Below are 17,200 nucleotides of genomic sequence, written 5' to 3'. Positions count from 1 at the left end.
AATGTGCTTAATGTGAATTAAACTGCTTGTTTATCTGCAATAAGATATGATAAAAATGTTGTTTAGAGGGGATTTATTCATCAAAATCAAAAATTATGTTTCACAGTTGTTCTGAAATGTTATTCATTGGTTGATTAGAATTATTATTTCCCACAATATCGTGCAATCCTCAGTATCAGTGTTTTGGGTACTGCACCTAATTCTGTCATTGTTTTGATATTTCTGTGGAATATATTTATATATATATATATATATATATATATATATATATATATATATATATATATAAAAATGCTAAATGTATTGTGGTGCAGTAATTATGCAAGAGGTGTTATGACCCTGTGATATATCTATCTTCGTTTCCTTGCATTTCGTTTATGTTAATGGCTAATTTAGGTTTTCAATAAAGTAAATCAGATTTGAAAAGTTGTGTTTTTGATTGACCCATTATCATTATGTGAATGCAAAAATAAAATGATCGAAACGGTTTTATTAACGCAAATAAATTGACCGCAGAAAAATAAAATTAATGAACTTTTTCAGAGCGTTTTAAATTTCTTATTTCACTGTTTAAAGTTGTACTCGTCTGTATTATATAATTATTTTGGGGGTTCTGGTAATAAAGGGTAGAACTCAGTCAAAAGGATAATAATGATTGTTTCACTGTGAGTTACCTACGAGAAGTAGGGTGCGTCGACGGGTAACGAGGGACAATGACGGTGGGCGGCGCATACAAGCGTCCGAGTTGATGCATTCAGATACTCGGGTGATGACTCTTGTCAAAATATGTATCAATAAATACAGATATAACAACTCTCTAAAGAAATAGCAGTTTCAATGATAATTACTTCATTATTAAAACAAGTCGCTTTTCCAAAATTTCATAATCTATATATTTTTAAAAGGTAAATGATTGTGTTCTAAAACGTTTAAAGATGATAATGTAGGCTAAGCAATTCCCACATGCATAGCGCTAAATATGACTGTTAAAGGGACTATACACCAGATCGGCACCTAACAAGTTTTTACTGTAACGAATCTCAGGACAATTATTTAATAAAATGTTTACTCTTTGATATCATAATTGTAAAACAAATACCAAAATGTAAGAAAAAATCGAGTCGGAGACCAGGTTCGAACCGGTGTCGCCAAAAATGCAGTCCAGTGTTGTATCCACTGTGCTACGAAGGCTTACGCATTTTTTTGGAATATTAAAGCTATATAATTAACCTGGTAATATCGCGTAATAACATCGACTAGCCAATCACGCTTAAGAATGAATTCTACTAGGTATACATACCTAGTAATCTTTTTTAATGGAAAAATACGAAAGAAACTGCGAAAATTAAATTAATTGTAAACTATGTGGTACTTCAGTTAGTTAGTTTTAATGCATTGTACACATCGATACCAAGCTTATGTCATTTTTCGACAATTTTCTTTTTTGTCGCTATTTCATCATATGGTGTATAGCCCCTTTAAGATTGTCTGTTTTAAATTGGTCATAAATGATTAGGACTAATTATTAAAAATGCATTGGAAATGACAAGCCAATATTGGCCGACAGTTGCTTACAGAAATTTTAAAAAAATCTAGCATTGATTGTGAGTGCACTTGAACATCCAATTTTGCGAACATTACTTTCATCAATCTGTCTTTTGGCATTTCAGAAAGGCTTTAGATTTCTGGAAAGGAAAACGCATCATAAATATTCTATGCTGAATTTTTAAACCGATTATGTGAATGCAATTCGAACATAATATTATTAATGTCTTCAAATGTTGTGCTTTGTACAATCGTAATGCTCCTACAAGTAGTCTATTATGTTTTATGGCTTGTTTTGCTCGTTTTAACTATTTTGATGATACAAACACATGTTTTCATTGCTCTCTCATCGTCCGTAATCTATCTTACAATCGATATCACACGGAGTAAACAAGAAGAACGTGAAATGGAATGCCATTTATTTCATTCATACAATTCCAAGTCTTTAATTCCGCGGTGAACATCTAGATGTCTAATCAGAAATAAAAATAATAAATGTATACTGATATCAATGCCTTCAGGATTTCGTTTGATGCTTATAATGAGAGCGATAAATATATTGATGCCGATGCTGCAGCATCGTCTATCGATAATGATGACTAGTATTATGACCATTATGAACAGAACAGAACAGAACAGAATTTTATTACACGTAAACTATACAGTTTTTTGTGTTTCATATACATATTTAATAAATTACAATTACAATTATACAATGTAGTGTGAAATATTAAATCAATATTATAATTAATCTATTTTTAAGGATGAACTGGAATAGAAAACACGAATCAATCAAACTATAATAGTATACAATACAATAACCAATAGTTTGCTTTTTATATACTAGTATATGTTGGAACAAATGATATCAATTGATCAATTTCTAACAATAAAACAGATTACATAGTATATATCAACATAAATAGTAACCAATTTTTACAAATGTTAACAAAGCATACTACTGCTTGAGATAAAAATGTGTATCAAGGCTTATAATTATTGATTCATTAATAAAGTAGAACGCACCTTAAATGCTTCCGATATATATTTGCTTAACATAAATGTTTCAGATGTATTTTGTGTATTAAGAAGTTACACAAGTTTAAACATACTAGGTCTTATTCTATATTAACCTTTAATATAAGTTTGTCTTAATTGGACATAAGGTGTACACTTAAATATAAAATGAAATTCGTCTTCTACTTCGTTCGAGTCATATATTTGACAAAGACGTAAGTGGCGTTCTAATATATCATATCTGCCAGTATGAACTCTTAAATTATGCGAACATATACGTATTTTTGTGATAGCAATTCTAAGATTTCTTGACACAATATTGTCTAAATAGGATTCAAACTCGAATGCAGTTTTAAGTACTCTATAAACAATTATGACACCATTTTCATTAACACTTCCATGCCATCGTTGTAAATATTCGTCTATCAGACGCTGTTTAAAAATACAAATGAACTGGTTTTCGTTTAGCTGTGTATCATTACAGTATCATTACACCATACATAGGTTCAAGGTTCTTAACCTTATTGAACCAATTATCCTGATTGTTATCAATATCTAACATTGCGTCTTCTATGACAGATTGAGTAATTATATTGTCACTTTTCTTAAGTTTGAACAAGTATTTTACAATACGTACATATCTATTTATATACAATGGGTATCTACCCAATTCACCGTAAACAGCAACATTTGAAGACGATTGTCTGACGCCTAGTACGGCTTTGCAAAATTTTAAATGTATCTTCTCTAGCTGTGTAGACTTCGTAAATCCCCAAATTTCTTACCCGTATGTAATTATAGATGAAACAAAGGCATCAAATAATTGCAAAGCTACCCTAGGTTTACATTCATACTTTTATGTCAGTCAGTAAAGTCAGTAAAGTCAGTAAAGTCCTGTGTAAAACACTGTAATAGCTATTCAGACTTTTTTAATATTGCAGTAGGCTTAAAGCAAGGAGAGATACTTTCCCCGATTATGTTTTCATTATTTGTGGAAGACTTAGAATTGTATTTACAAAATAGGAACGATTGTGGTTTAGCTTTACGTGATATTTCTTTGATTTTATTGTTATTTGCTGATGATATGGTTGTTATTGGTGAAACCCCGGAAGACTTACAAATGTCGTTAGACCGTTTATACAGTTATTGTAATACCTGGGGCTTAGAAGTCAATATTTCTAAAACTAAAATTGTAATTTTTCGCAAAAGAGTTGGCACATAACGTAATGAAAAAGTGTTGTATGCAAACGAAGATGTTGACATTGTAAATGATTTTAACTATCTAGGAGTAACTTTAAATTATACTGGCAATTTTAGCCTTAATACCCAAATATTATATGGTAAAGGTTTAAAAGCAGTAAACACATTGTTGTCAAATCTTAAAAAGTATGAATGTAAACCTAGGGTAGCTTTGCAATTATTTGATGCCTTTGTTTCATCTATAATTACATACGGGTAAGAAATTTGGGGATTTACGAAGTCTACACAGCTAGAGAAGATACATTTAAAATTTTGCAAAGCCGTACTAGGCGTCAGACAATCGTCTTCAAATGTTGCTGTTTACGGTGAATTGGGTAGATACCCATTGTATATAAATAGATATGTACGTATTGTAAAATACTTGTTCAAACTTAAGAAAAGTGACAATATAATTACTCAATCTGTCATAGAAGACGCAATGTTAGATATCGATAACAATCAGGATAATTGGTTCAATAAGGTTAAGAACCTTCTCACCAGATATGGCTTTTATTATGCATGGTGTAATGATACTGTAATGATACACAGCTAAACGAAAACCAGTTCATTTGTATTTTTAAACAGCGTCTGATAGACGAATATTTACAACAATGGCATGGAAGTGTTAATGAAAATGGTGTCATAATTTTACCATTGTCACAGTCCTCTACATCTATACACATTTACCATTGTCACCGTCCTTGACATATGTACACATTTACCATTGTCACCGTCCTTGACATATGTACACATTTACCATTGTCACTGTCCTTGACATATGTACACATTTACCATTGTCACCGTTCTGGACATCTGTACACATTTACCATTGTCACTGTCCTTGACATATGTACACATTTACCATTGTCACTGTCCTTGACATATGTACACATTTACCATTGTCACTGTCCTTGACATATGAACACATTTACCATTGTCACCGTCATGGACATCTGTGCACATTTACCATTGTCACCGTCCTGGACATCTGTACACATTTACCATTGTCACCGTCCTGGACATCTGTACACATTTACCATTGTCACCGTCCTGGGCATATGTACACATTTACCATTGTCACCGTTCTGGACATCTGTACACATTTACCATTGTCACTGTCCTTGACATATGTACACATTTACCATTGTCACCGTCCTTGACATCTGTACACATTTATCATTGTCACCGTCCTTGACATATGTACACATTTACCATTGTCACTGTCCTTGACATATGTATACATTTACCATTGTCACCGTCATGGACATCTGTGCACATTTACCATTGTCACTGTCCTTGACATATGTACACATTTACCATTGTCACCGTCCTGAACATCTGTACACATTAACCATTGTCACCGTCCTGGACATCTGTACACATTTACCATTGTCACCGTCCTGGACATATGTACACATTTACCATTGTCACTGTCCTCGACATATGCACACATTTACCATTGTCACCGTCCTGGACATATGTACACATTTACCATTCTCACCGTCCTGGACATATGTACACATTTACCATTGGCACCGTCCTTGACATATGTACACATTTACCATTGTCACCGTCCTCGACATCTGTACACATTTACCATCGTCACCGTCTTTAACATCTGTACACATTTACCATTGTCTCTGTCATTGACATCTGTACACATTTAACATTGTCACTGTCCTTGTCTTCTGAACACATTTACCATTGTCACCGTCCTTGACATTTGTACACATTTACCATTGTCACCGTCACTGATATAGGTACACATTTACCATTGTCACCTTATCATCTGTACACATTCACCATTGTCACTGTCCTTGACATCTGTACAGATTTACCATTGTCACCGTCCTTGACATCTGTACACATTTACCATTGTCACCGTCTTTGACATCTGTACACATTTACAATTGTCACTGTCCTTATCATCTGTACACATTCACCATTGTCACTGTCCTTGACATATGTACACATTCACCATTGTCACCGCCCTTGACATCTGAACACATTTACAATTGTCACTGTCCTTGACATCTGTACACATTTACCATTGTCACCGTCCTTAACATCTGTACACATTTACCATTGTCACCGTCCTTATCATCTGTACACATTCACCATTGTCACTGTCCTTGACATATGTACACATTTACCATTGCCACTGTCCTTATCATCTGTACACATTTACCATTGTCACCGTCCTTGACATCTGTACACATATACAATTGTCACCGTCCTTGACATCTGTACACATTTACAATTGTCACCGTCCTTGACATCTGTACACATTTACCATTGTCACAGTCCTTGACATCTGTAGACATTAACTTAATGAACTTAATATATAATACCCCGCAGTTACAATCATAAATAAGTTTTTGTTTGAACTATTAGCTAGATAATATTGTTGATAAACAATGCACTAATATGTGTTTGCCTAATTCAGCCGAATTCGCTTATTGGTAGATATTGTACAAATTGTTATTGAATTGAATGACACCTTTAATTTCTACTGAGAAACCTCGAATGTGAAATTTGAATATTACTAATGTACAAATTGTTATTGCATTGAATGACACTTTTAATTTCTACTGAGAAGCCTCGAATGTGAAATTTAAATATCACTAATACACGAATATGCCTAACTATTATGGCATTCTTTATTTGTGAACCAACGCAAGACGTTAAAAGTCAAATAATTGTCATTTATACAAGTTAAACAGTACATGTTTGATAGTTAAGATAGTGACAAGCAAATGTTAGCAGTGAACTTTATAAAAATAAAACGTATTATCAAGTACCCAGTGAGAGTTTGCAAACACCGGCACAGAAATTATGTTTGATTATTTGATTTATGAGAGATACGGGAATTGATATTATCTTCTCTAGTGTTGAGATCTAGATATAAAAATAACTTCATGATGTCGCGGAATTTATTTTTTATTTATTCCATGTCACCGACTTTGCACACGTAAGAGCCTGCGTTGGCGGCTTACAGCGCACACAGAGAAAGAGCATCTGCTGTCTGCGAGAAGAAATCATATGATTTCAACATTAAGTATATACAGAGTTGCTTGAACCCCTTTAACAGCATTGATACATCGCCGTGCCAAAGCCGATTATATTCTAGACTTGTGTTTCCACCCGGACGTTAATATCTAGTAGATATTATCTACATAATTGTCATTTATGACTACTTAGAATAGTGACAAGCAAATATAAGAAGTGAACGTTTTAAAAATGAAAACATATTATCAAGTACCCAGTGAGTGGTTGCAGATACCGGCAAACAAACTTTGTTTGGTTAATTAATTGATGGTAGATACAGGAATATTAGAATTTGAATATGTTTTTATACATAATAACGTGTGGCTTAAAACTGTTAATGAGTTTCAGTCGATTCAATCTCGGTGGCTTATAACTCTATCCAAGATAAGACCGACAGTGAAGAAATAGACTTGCAATATAATATTTGTAACACTTCAAACTTGTAGCCTTTATTGTCTACGTAAGTGACTCCTAGATGATTAGAATCGATGACTTGCAAGTAAAACTTGTTTAAGTTTAAGTTAATATATTATTGTTCTTTTACATGTTTATATACAACCTATTTGTATTTTTCATGTTGATGACCTCAAAACACATATTTGTATTATGTGCTGAGAGTAAAATAAAACTCCCATACTAATAGTATTGGTTATGATTGAGGCAATACATACTTTAATTATATGTCAGGTCAATTCTGAGTACTCTTTGGACCAGAACTGTGTAGTCAAGAAGGTTTGATCATCTAGCATTATTTGTATGAAACCATGTCTACCATTTTCATATACCCACTGTTCTAGCGGATCCATGCGGGAGGGGGGGGGGGGCGTCCGGCATGCGCCCCCCCCCTAAAAGTTTACTTTATATTTCAATATTGGAGAGAACAAGTAATACAATACGCCCAAACACACCATTTCGGATTAGAAATTGTTACAATTGTCTTTGGCGAATACTCCAAAATAAAACACTAAAAGTTTAAACCAAAAAAGTTTCGGTTTTGAGGGAGAGGCACAAGTCAAAAGGTAACGCCCCTAAGTTACACCTCTCTTACTTCATATCCTGGATCCGCCCCTGCACTGATACCGATGAAATTTATCTTTGTCATCCATTAGTGATTAACACTGATTGTAACCACAGCGAATTGTAATCATGCATCAATTGTATAATGTGGGCGCTTTAGATTCAAACAAGCAACTAGCTAATAACAAACGCAGAGTTTCTTAGCGACACCGTCGGAATAACTGCAGACACGAAACTGGTGGGATGATCCTACTCATATATGCGGGGGAAATGTGCTTTATGTGAATTTAACTGCTTGTTTAACAACAACAAGATATGATTAAAATGTTGTTTAGAGAGGCTTAATTAATAAAAATGATGTTTCACAGTTGTTATGAAATGATATTCACTGGTTGATTAGAAGTGATGGGAGCAATGTCGTGCAATATTCTGTATCTGTGCTTTGGGTACGGCACCTAATTCTGCCGTTGTTATTGTATTTCAGTGAAATAAAGATATAAAGATATATAGAGAGATATATAATTATGCAAGAGGTTTTATGACCCTGTGATACATTTATCTTCGTTTCTTTGCATTTCAGTTATGTTAATGGCTAATTTAGGTTTTTGATAAGGTAAAACCAGCTTTGAAAACTTGTGTTTTATTGATTTAAACGTGAACAGGAGAATAAATGCAGAAAACAGAAAGCATTAAAGCGGTATATATAAAAAACTAATGCGTTTTGAGTTTTCTGTAAAGTGCTTTCTCCCATTATCATTATGTGCAAGCAAAACGAAAATGATCGGAAACGGTTTTATTAATGCTAGTTAATTGTCCTTTCCGATAACTCGATTATCTTTCCCTGAATACTCTTCAAGTGGGCATGCGCAAAAAGCGGAAATTTACTTCCGGGGACTACACAAACCAGGAAGTAAACAGCAACAAGTGAAAATGGAAAGTAAAGATTCAAAACTAATAAAGAAAACGGGCAGGAAAACCCCTAAGTACTGTTGTATTTGTAAAGGAATTTACAGAGGAAAGGTTATTGATGGGAGAAAAGTGTCATTGCACCGTTTTCCTCAGAACAAACGTTTAAAACGTGTGTGGGTGCAGCGATGTAAAACGGTCATGAGATCGTTCCAGTGGAATGAACACAGACGATTGTGTAGTGAGCATTTTGTTGGCTTCAGAGGACCTTCATTCCAGCATACACTTCCATCTATGTTTCCAACTGAGACTGGTGCTACCAAAACCTTCCAGCCAACGGTATTTTTTATTTCTTATATTAGTTTAAGTTCTTCCTTACATGCACCTCAAAATGAATTATGTTATATCAACGGTGCTTAAAAACAATGTCACAGCACTTATTTGTAAATTTTGTAATTTAAGAAATGATTAAAGAATTGTTTTCAAATACAGCCTGGAAAAATGTGTACCATATAGCCTGGCAGATTTTGTACTAAAACATTTATCTTATACAGTTTCATTTGCAATTTCAGCTCCTTGATGAAGACGTAGGTGATGATGATGATGGTGATACGGTCAATGACGATTTAGACCTAGAACTGTCAAATGATGATAGTATACAGCCACAACTGTCATTTGTATCCCCTTCCGGGCATGCCATTGATACCTCTGTCCACCTGCATGATTACTGCATGGGACCAGTACTACAGCCACAGAATCAGTCCTTTAGGTATTGTTCAATATATATATATATTGCTTCTTGTGCTATGAAATCGATCTGATAAGTTAATTACTTCTGATCATTTTTCTTCATTCTTTAACAAAAATAGGAAAATTTAAGTGTTTGTAAATGTTTAAGGCCAAAAAAACAAACATTTGGTTAGGGTTACCAGACTGTACATGTAAGATGTGGTAAATGGGTACATGATCAATTTGTATATGTTTCAGATGTTGTGACACACAGACTGAGAACAACTGTGCAGTGATGGAAGTACAAACTGAAGAAAGTTTCCTGGGAAAAACAGCAGACTTCAGTTCACAAACAGAACATTCTACTAGAGACTTTGGTGTACAATGTCAGCTACCTATGCTCACATATGATGACGTAAAATACAATGACGATTTGGTCAGTTTTTACACCGGAATCCCTAATCGAGTTGTGTTTGAAGCTTTGTTTGATGAAATCAAGGATGAAGCTGAAGTGCGGACATCAAGGCGGAAACTTAACTATAAAGATTCAGATGGAGGACGGCCAAGAACTCTAAGTGTTCTGGATGAATTTTTCATGGTGCTGATGCGCCTACGTCTAGGTCTGTTATTTGAAGATCTAGGTACTAGGTTTTGCATATCCACTTCACAATGTAGTGACATTGTTGAAAGATGGATCAACTATTTACATGTACAATTATCCTTTCTTGTTCAATGGCCATCTCGTGAGGTAGTGAAAAATAACATGCCTGAACAATTTAAAGAGAAATATTCTAACACTAGAATTATTATCGACTGCACTGAAATTTACAGTGAAACATCCAGTTCTCTTTCTTTGAAAAGTTTAATGTACAGTGATTACAAGTCTCACATGACTCATAAGATTTTGGTGGGTATAAGCCCAAATGGTGTTGTAACTTTTGTTTCTGACTGTTGGGTGGGCTGTACCAGTGACAAGAAACTCACAGAAAAATGTGGACTCTTGGACTTGCTTGAAGAAGGAGACGCCATAATGGTTGATAAGGGTTTCACTATTACAGACCTTACTACTCCAAGAGGCATTCATCTCATTATTCCACCATTTAAACAGAAAGGAAAACAATTCTCTAAACGTGAGGTTCTCCTTACAAAAGATATTGCAAGTTTACGAATACATGTTGAAAGGCAAATGGAGAGAATCAAGAACTTTCGAATATTGCATGGCAATATTCCTATAACACAGTCAAGGAGAATTTCTAAAGTGTTCAAAATATGCACATATTTGACAAATCTATGGCCACCACTTGTTCAATAATAACTCATGTGTCAATGAAAGCGTTTGTATATATCAAGCATTAGATTTAGGGATAAAAACTTGTATACTTCTAACTAGAACAATGAAATTACAATTTTGTTTTAAAATCATTTTTTCGAGCAAGTTATATGATAACATATGAGATTACACATTTGATTCAGGTTTGACAAAAATGGATAAGGAAATATGCTCATGTGAATGGATTTCAAGATTTGATTTGAAACATGTATGCATTAACTGATCAATTTATTGATATAATTTTTTGTTTGTGAAACATCTGCTTTGTATTTTGTGGTTTTATTATTTGTAACATTTCTAAGAATAAAAGTCAAAGATCACTTATTAAGTTTGGCTCTGAAATGAGTTTTTTTTTATTTGCCATGTGTAATTGATCTACCACGTACTTCAAATCATTAGTATTGAATTGCTTAAAGGATTTTTCAGTATGAACCATTTTCATATCAGTTTCATAATTGAACTAAGTGGAAATAAGAATAGGCAAGAGTGCCATAGATCAAACTGAAATGCCCGACAAATGTTAACTTTAAGATACATTAGATTAAAAAAACTAGCCCCATGCTAAATATGTCCCAATGTTTAAAGGGACTGTACACCAGATTGGCACCAATAAAGTTTTTTTCTGTAACAAATCTCAGGACAAATTATTTAATAAAATGTTTTACTCTTCTGATATGATAATGGTAAAGAAATACCAAAATGTAAAAGAAAATTGAGCTATGGATTGAACTAGTGTCACCAAAATAGCTGTCCAGTGTTGTATCCACTTTGCTACGAAGGCTTATCCGAAACCATATGAATGCTTAAGCTAATATACCTTACTTGGTTATATCCCATGATATCATCAACTAGCAAATCACGCATAAGAATGAATTCTACTAGGTATACATACCCAGTAAAAAAAAATTAATGGAGAAATATGGAAAAAATAATGCGAAAATAAATTAATTGTATACTACGGTATGTGGTACTTCAGTTAGTTAGTTTCAATGCATTGTACACATTGATACCAAGTTTATGTCAGTTTTTGACAAGTTTCTTTTTTTTTTCGATATTTCATCACACGGTGTATAGCCCCTTTAAGTTTTGCACCCTGCAAACATAAGAAAGTAACACTCATTTGTTGTTTTTAATTAGCAAGTCAGAAAAGGAGAACAACTCGACAGTCTTGAGTTATGGGCCGTGCAGTAGCTACATGCAAACCAATATTCAATTGAACATCTTCAATTGTTTTAGAGTAAAACTCAGCTACTTCTTTAAACAATGGCAATATAAACGCTATCACTATCCTGCACACAAAATGCAATAATAACACACTTGAAAGGTTAAACATATGTCCATTTATTAAGCTCAGAAATACATCCCTGAAAACTAGATAAATGGAAAGGAAAAGTAGAAAAGGTCAAACATAAAACAAGGAAATAATTAAAGTAGATTTACAGCATCGCATAATCACAATATGTTGACAAAAGTACACATACTTTCAAAATACTGCCCAAAATTTAGATTTACAACTTTTTTATTCATGGTTTCAAATTATAGGAACAATACAGTCATTTTGGAGTTTCATTTTGAATATAGTTATGAAAATAACTGAAAGCAAACAAGATATTCACATAAATTGCCATTATTGATCATTCAAATGTACATGTATAAACAACACATAACTAGACGATGTACAAATCAATTGAACAGACTCATTCCCCTTTTAACACGTTGTGCGTACAGTTCAGGAATGTATGATTCAAGGCAAAATCTGTCAAGTTGACACAACATTTTCAGCCAAAATGATTCACAAAATGCAATTCTCTGTATAGAAAGACCTACACATGTCCAAACTACAAAATCACACCATTTCCTCCCGGTGATTCTCATCTGCCCTTGGACCTGGTAGTAATATTTGTGTGTTTCCTTGAGTAACACCTTGCCATTCTCTAACTGACAAAAAAAATCATTGTCTTCACAGCATTCCTCAGGCGTTTGCATCCTCCATTTCTTAGAGGCAGGACACGTAATCTCAACCAGACCAACACTTTCTGTACAATGTGAACAGAACACAAGCCCATCTGGACTGGCACCAAGGTAGGGTCTGTCGGCACATACAACTAGACCACTGTCTTTAACTGCTAGTCCTTTGTGGTCAGTTTGCATTGCTTTCGCATACATTCTCTTTGCAGCCTTCTCATGTTTAATTCCATATTCTGTGTACTTGCTTGTGAAATTGGAATACAACATCTGCCGCAGGAGTCCGTCAGGTTCAGTTGATTCTTTCCTACGACAGATGCTGCCAAAGTTTGAAGCTGTTAGGCGTTCTTTTCTGGCCTCTTGCCATTTCCCACTTTTTTGGCCCCTTGTTAAGATTTCAGTTAATTGAATTTCTTCAGCGCTTTGCTTCAAAGAGTCAAAATGATCCAAAAACACTGTCTTACTAGAACTGTCCCTCAAGTTTACACTATCATGGTAGTTGAATGGCACAGAATGTAACACAGGGAGATCTGGTTCATTTTCAGTTGTTTCAATTTCAAAGTTTTTTAACCAGCCTACATTCAACTTCGAACCAACCAGTTTCTGCCTAAATCTGTCAATGTTAACAGTGCATCCATTGATAGAGTTCAGTTCATGGTTTTTGTTTACAGAAACTTTACGTACTGACACGTTGTACAGTTTCTTCTTTGAGAACATAAGATCTTCAGATTTCCTAGGCGACAGCTTACGTTTCCGTGGTGCAGACAGCATGCTGAAGTTGTTCCAGGCACAGGGTTTGGATGTTGGAGCAAGGGTTTTTTTACGCGTCAGGTCTTCAAGTCCATACAGCAGGGCACCAATATGGTTGCAGCATTCACCTTCACTAGATGAAAATAAAAAAATTCATTTACATGTGTGCCTTTTTACTTGTTATACTTACATGTATATTCCAAAACATTAAAGTTTGAAAATGGAGGTGAATACACAGTATTTTACACTTAGTATTTCCTGGTAGGCCATGAACATACAAAACACAAACAGTGCCATAAGTAAACACCAACACGGTGAAGGGAGTTCATTGAATCAATACATAAGCTCGCCTGTTCTTTCATTCAGAAAAAAATAGCAAAACTCAGCTAACCATGAAAGCCAAAATTATGACAGTTATAACATGTGCTTTTTTGTCTCTTGTAACAAGTGTACCAAGTTTGATAAGAAGATATGAAATAGTTTGAAGAATGCCCCAAGTTTAAGTATTTGATAATACTGACAAAATAGCCTAGCGTGTGTGGGTTTGACACCTTTCATCAATGCAGATCAGAGACTTTGATTTATCACAAATTAATTCAACTTACCCAGCTGGACAGTTGCAGAACGCGGAGTGTATGCAGCCAGTCACTTTCGACAGAAGGATCCAGGGTTGGTACTCTGGTGACTTTCTTTTGTCTGCAGTTGGAAATGATGGCAGCACGGAAGCTTGAACATAACAGTGGCTGCACTCTTCGCTTATGAGATGGACCTGAAGAATAAATTATAAATAATATTTTAATTTAAATGACAATAAATAAACAACATACATCATAGAACATATGAAAATTGTACAAAATACATTATTTTTTTTAAAATTAAGATAAGTATATAGTCAGTGTGGTTCGACACATACATGTGCTTGCATCCACCACACCCCCCTTAATTGTGGCTAGCCCCGCCTACATAAAAATGTTGAGTACATTTTTCACACCAAATTATTTTTATGTCCAAGTCAAAATAGTCCCCTTGAGCTAATTATATAACAAGATGAAGTAAACATGGCAGAAAAAACAGCCTCAGACTTATTATAAACTCACTATTTGACATACCTCAACTTTCTGTACATGTCCGTCCACATAATAAGTCCTCGCCTTCAATTGACGTTTCGAGTCTCTTTTCAGTACAATGTAGTTGTATATATCCTTTTCCTCTACAGCAGGAAACAGATCAATAGTGGACTTCCATGCCTTCAGTGTTGATGGCGGTGGAAGACCCTCGCCACATGGGAGGATAAAGCGTTCGGTTGCTCTTCTCTCTCTTTCTTCCCGATCTCTCTCCTCCAGCACGCGTTTGTCAGTTATAGAAAGTCTATATGCGCCTTTTATCCTCTCAATCAATTCGCATTTAAGACCTGATACATTCAATTTCCGGTTCGCAAGGTATCTTTTCAAATCGACGACCTTAAATGGTGTCAACTCATTGTTATTCATACACGCCCCAGTGATCTCATTGTCTACGTCGGCCATCTTGCAAAATGTATTCCCCGGAAGTAGGAAATGGAGTAGCCTCCCTTAGAAATCAGGGGAAGTAACCAAGTTATCGGAAAGGACAATTGACCACAGAGAAAAAAAAAATGAATGAACTTTTTCAGAGGTTTCAAGTTTATTATTTCACTGTTTAAAGTTGTACTCGTATTGTTACACATAACCTGTATTATATAATTATTTTGGGGGTTAAAATATGTATCACTAAATATAGATATTACAACGATTAAAATAAATAGCGGTTTCAATGATAATGACTTTTTATTGAAACAAGCTGTTTTCCAATATTTCAAAATCTTTATATTTTTAAAAGGTAAATGATTGTGTTCTTTAATGTTAAAGATTGTCTGTTTTAAATTGGGCAAACATGATAAGAACTTATTATTAAAAATGGATTGGAAATGACAAGCCAATAATTGCCGACAGTTGCATACAGAAATATAAAATTTTCTAGCAAAAATTGTGAGTGCACGGTAAAATTTTGAGAACATCCCTTTCATCGAGCTGTATTTTGGCATATAAGAAATACTTTAGATTTCTGGAAAGGAAAAGGCATCATAAGTATTTTATGCTTAGTAGTTTGGTTCAAACAGATGATGTGAATGCAATTCGAACATAATATTATTAATGTCTTCAAATGTTGTGCTTTGTACAATCGTAATGCTCCTACAAGTAGTCTATTATGTTTTATGGCTTGTTTTGCTCGTTCAAACTGTTTTGATGATACAAACACATGTTTTCATTGCTCTCTTATCGTCCGTAATCTCTCTTTCAATCGATATCACACGGAGAGAAAAAAGAAGAACGTGAAATGGAATACCATTTATTTCATTCATAGATTTCCAAGTCTTTCACTCCGCCGTGAATGTCGGTGTTTAATCATAGGCAAAAATAATTACTGTTCATATACTGATATACATGACTTCAGGATTTCGTTTGATGCTTATAGTGAGAGTGATAAAGATATTGCTGCCAATGCTGCAGCATCGTCTATCGAAAATAATGACTATTATAATGACTATTATGTGCGTTATTAGTATAGCCATGATCATGATAAGGACTTTAAGTAAAAGTAACTGCACCCACTATCCGATAGGTTGAAACTCCACACGAGCGCGAAGCTCGAGTTTCATAATTATACTCACGAGGGTAGTAAATCAGTCTGTAACGTGGGTACAAGTGATGCTAATGCGCGTTGTAGTGTTACTGAACGCTAGTCGTTGTACGGTAAGAGCTTTACTTACGGATAACCGTTCTGATATGCAAACAAATGATTGGGCAAAAACAAAGAAAACACTCTCCAATCGAGATGACAACCAGCCCGTACCTTTTATGAAGTTGTGATAACCCTGCTACTGAAATACTCTTGACATTGGCAATTTCACCTTCTTTATTTTCATATTACTTATCTAAACATAGTGAAGGTTTGAATATTTAATCACCTCACCTTTCATAACCTTATTAAATCTGGTATAAATAAATTTGTCTTCACAGGCCTTTGACCAATGTTCAGTGAAGTGTACTTTATCACATGAAGTTTATCCCCATGAACGCAAGGCTGTTTAGCCTTCTTTACATTATTAGAGTCATGTCAATACATTTAATTGTTGGTGTGACGATTTATTTGAATAGAAAAACATTAAAACACTTTTTTATGAGAAGTTGAAACGATTTGATTATATTGAATCATTTGACAAAGCATATTATCCTACACATTCCGTCTAATATATACATTAAATCTTGAAACACTTAGAAAACAGTTTGAATTAGTGAATGATTGGCATGTGGAATTAATGGCCATTTTATCATGACAAATTACTACCATTAGTGCAATGAAGCTATTGCATGACTGGTATAATTCGTGTTGTATATTGTACAAGAAATTGCTTTAGCATTCTGTCTTGCCAAATAAAATACTGCAGCGCATGGCGCTTATACTTTTTTGTTAAAGTGAAGTCGTAAATATTCACCATGCTAGCATGGAAAATACATTTTTTATTTAAAGTACATGTTTATGTTTTCCGGTGTTGATAATTTCATTTATAAATTTAAACAAACTTTCATTTCTAAGTCGAGCGTAACTGTACACAAAGCATAAATACATGCATAT

The 17,200-nt window shown here is 34.3% G+C and overlaps 2 protein-coding genes across 3 annotated transcripts in view; both read left to right on the top strand.

Moving 5' to 3' along the window:
• Positions 1-17,200, top strand: part of LOC128226564 (zwei Ig domain protein zig-8-like) — a 108,780-nt gene that overhangs the window by 33,401 nt on the left and 58,179 nt on the right. The window lies entirely within an intron of this gene.
• Positions 8,791-11,141, top strand: LOC128226563 (uncharacterized). The gene is made up of 3 exons (XM_052936502.1): positions 8,791-9,111; positions 9,345-9,541; positions 9,760-11,141. Exons 1-3 carry the CDS (start codon positions 8,797-8,799, stop codon positions 10,811-10,813), a joined length of 1,566 nt encoding a protein of 521 aa, XP_052792462.1. The 5' UTR covers positions 8,791-8,796; the 3' UTR covers positions 10,814-11,141.

Source organism: Mya arenaria, chromosome 3, assembly GCF_026914265.1.
Source record: "Mya arenaria isolate MELC-2E11 chromosome 3, ASM2691426v1".
Classification (NCBI taxonomy): domain Eukaryota; kingdom Metazoa; phylum Mollusca; class Bivalvia; order Myida; family Myidae; genus Mya; species Mya arenaria.
The sequence above is the reverse complement of the archived record's forward strand: the minus strand, read 5'-3'. Positions and strand labels throughout refer to the sequence as shown.

Excerpts from the sequence above, each read along its gene's own strand:
- LOC128226563 (XM_052936502.1), top strand. The coding sequence starts at position 8,797 with ATGGAAAGTAAAGATTCAAAACTAATAAAGAAAACGGGCAGGAAAACC. Across the intron at positions 9,112-9,344 it reads CCAAAACCTTCCAGCCAACG|CTCCTTGATGAAGACGTAGG; the intron begins GTATTTTTTATT and ends TTGCAATTTCAG. Across the intron at positions 9,542-9,759 it reads CCACAGAATCAGTCCTTTAG|ATGTTGTGACACACAGACTG; the intron begins GTATTGTTCAAT and ends TATATGTTTCAG.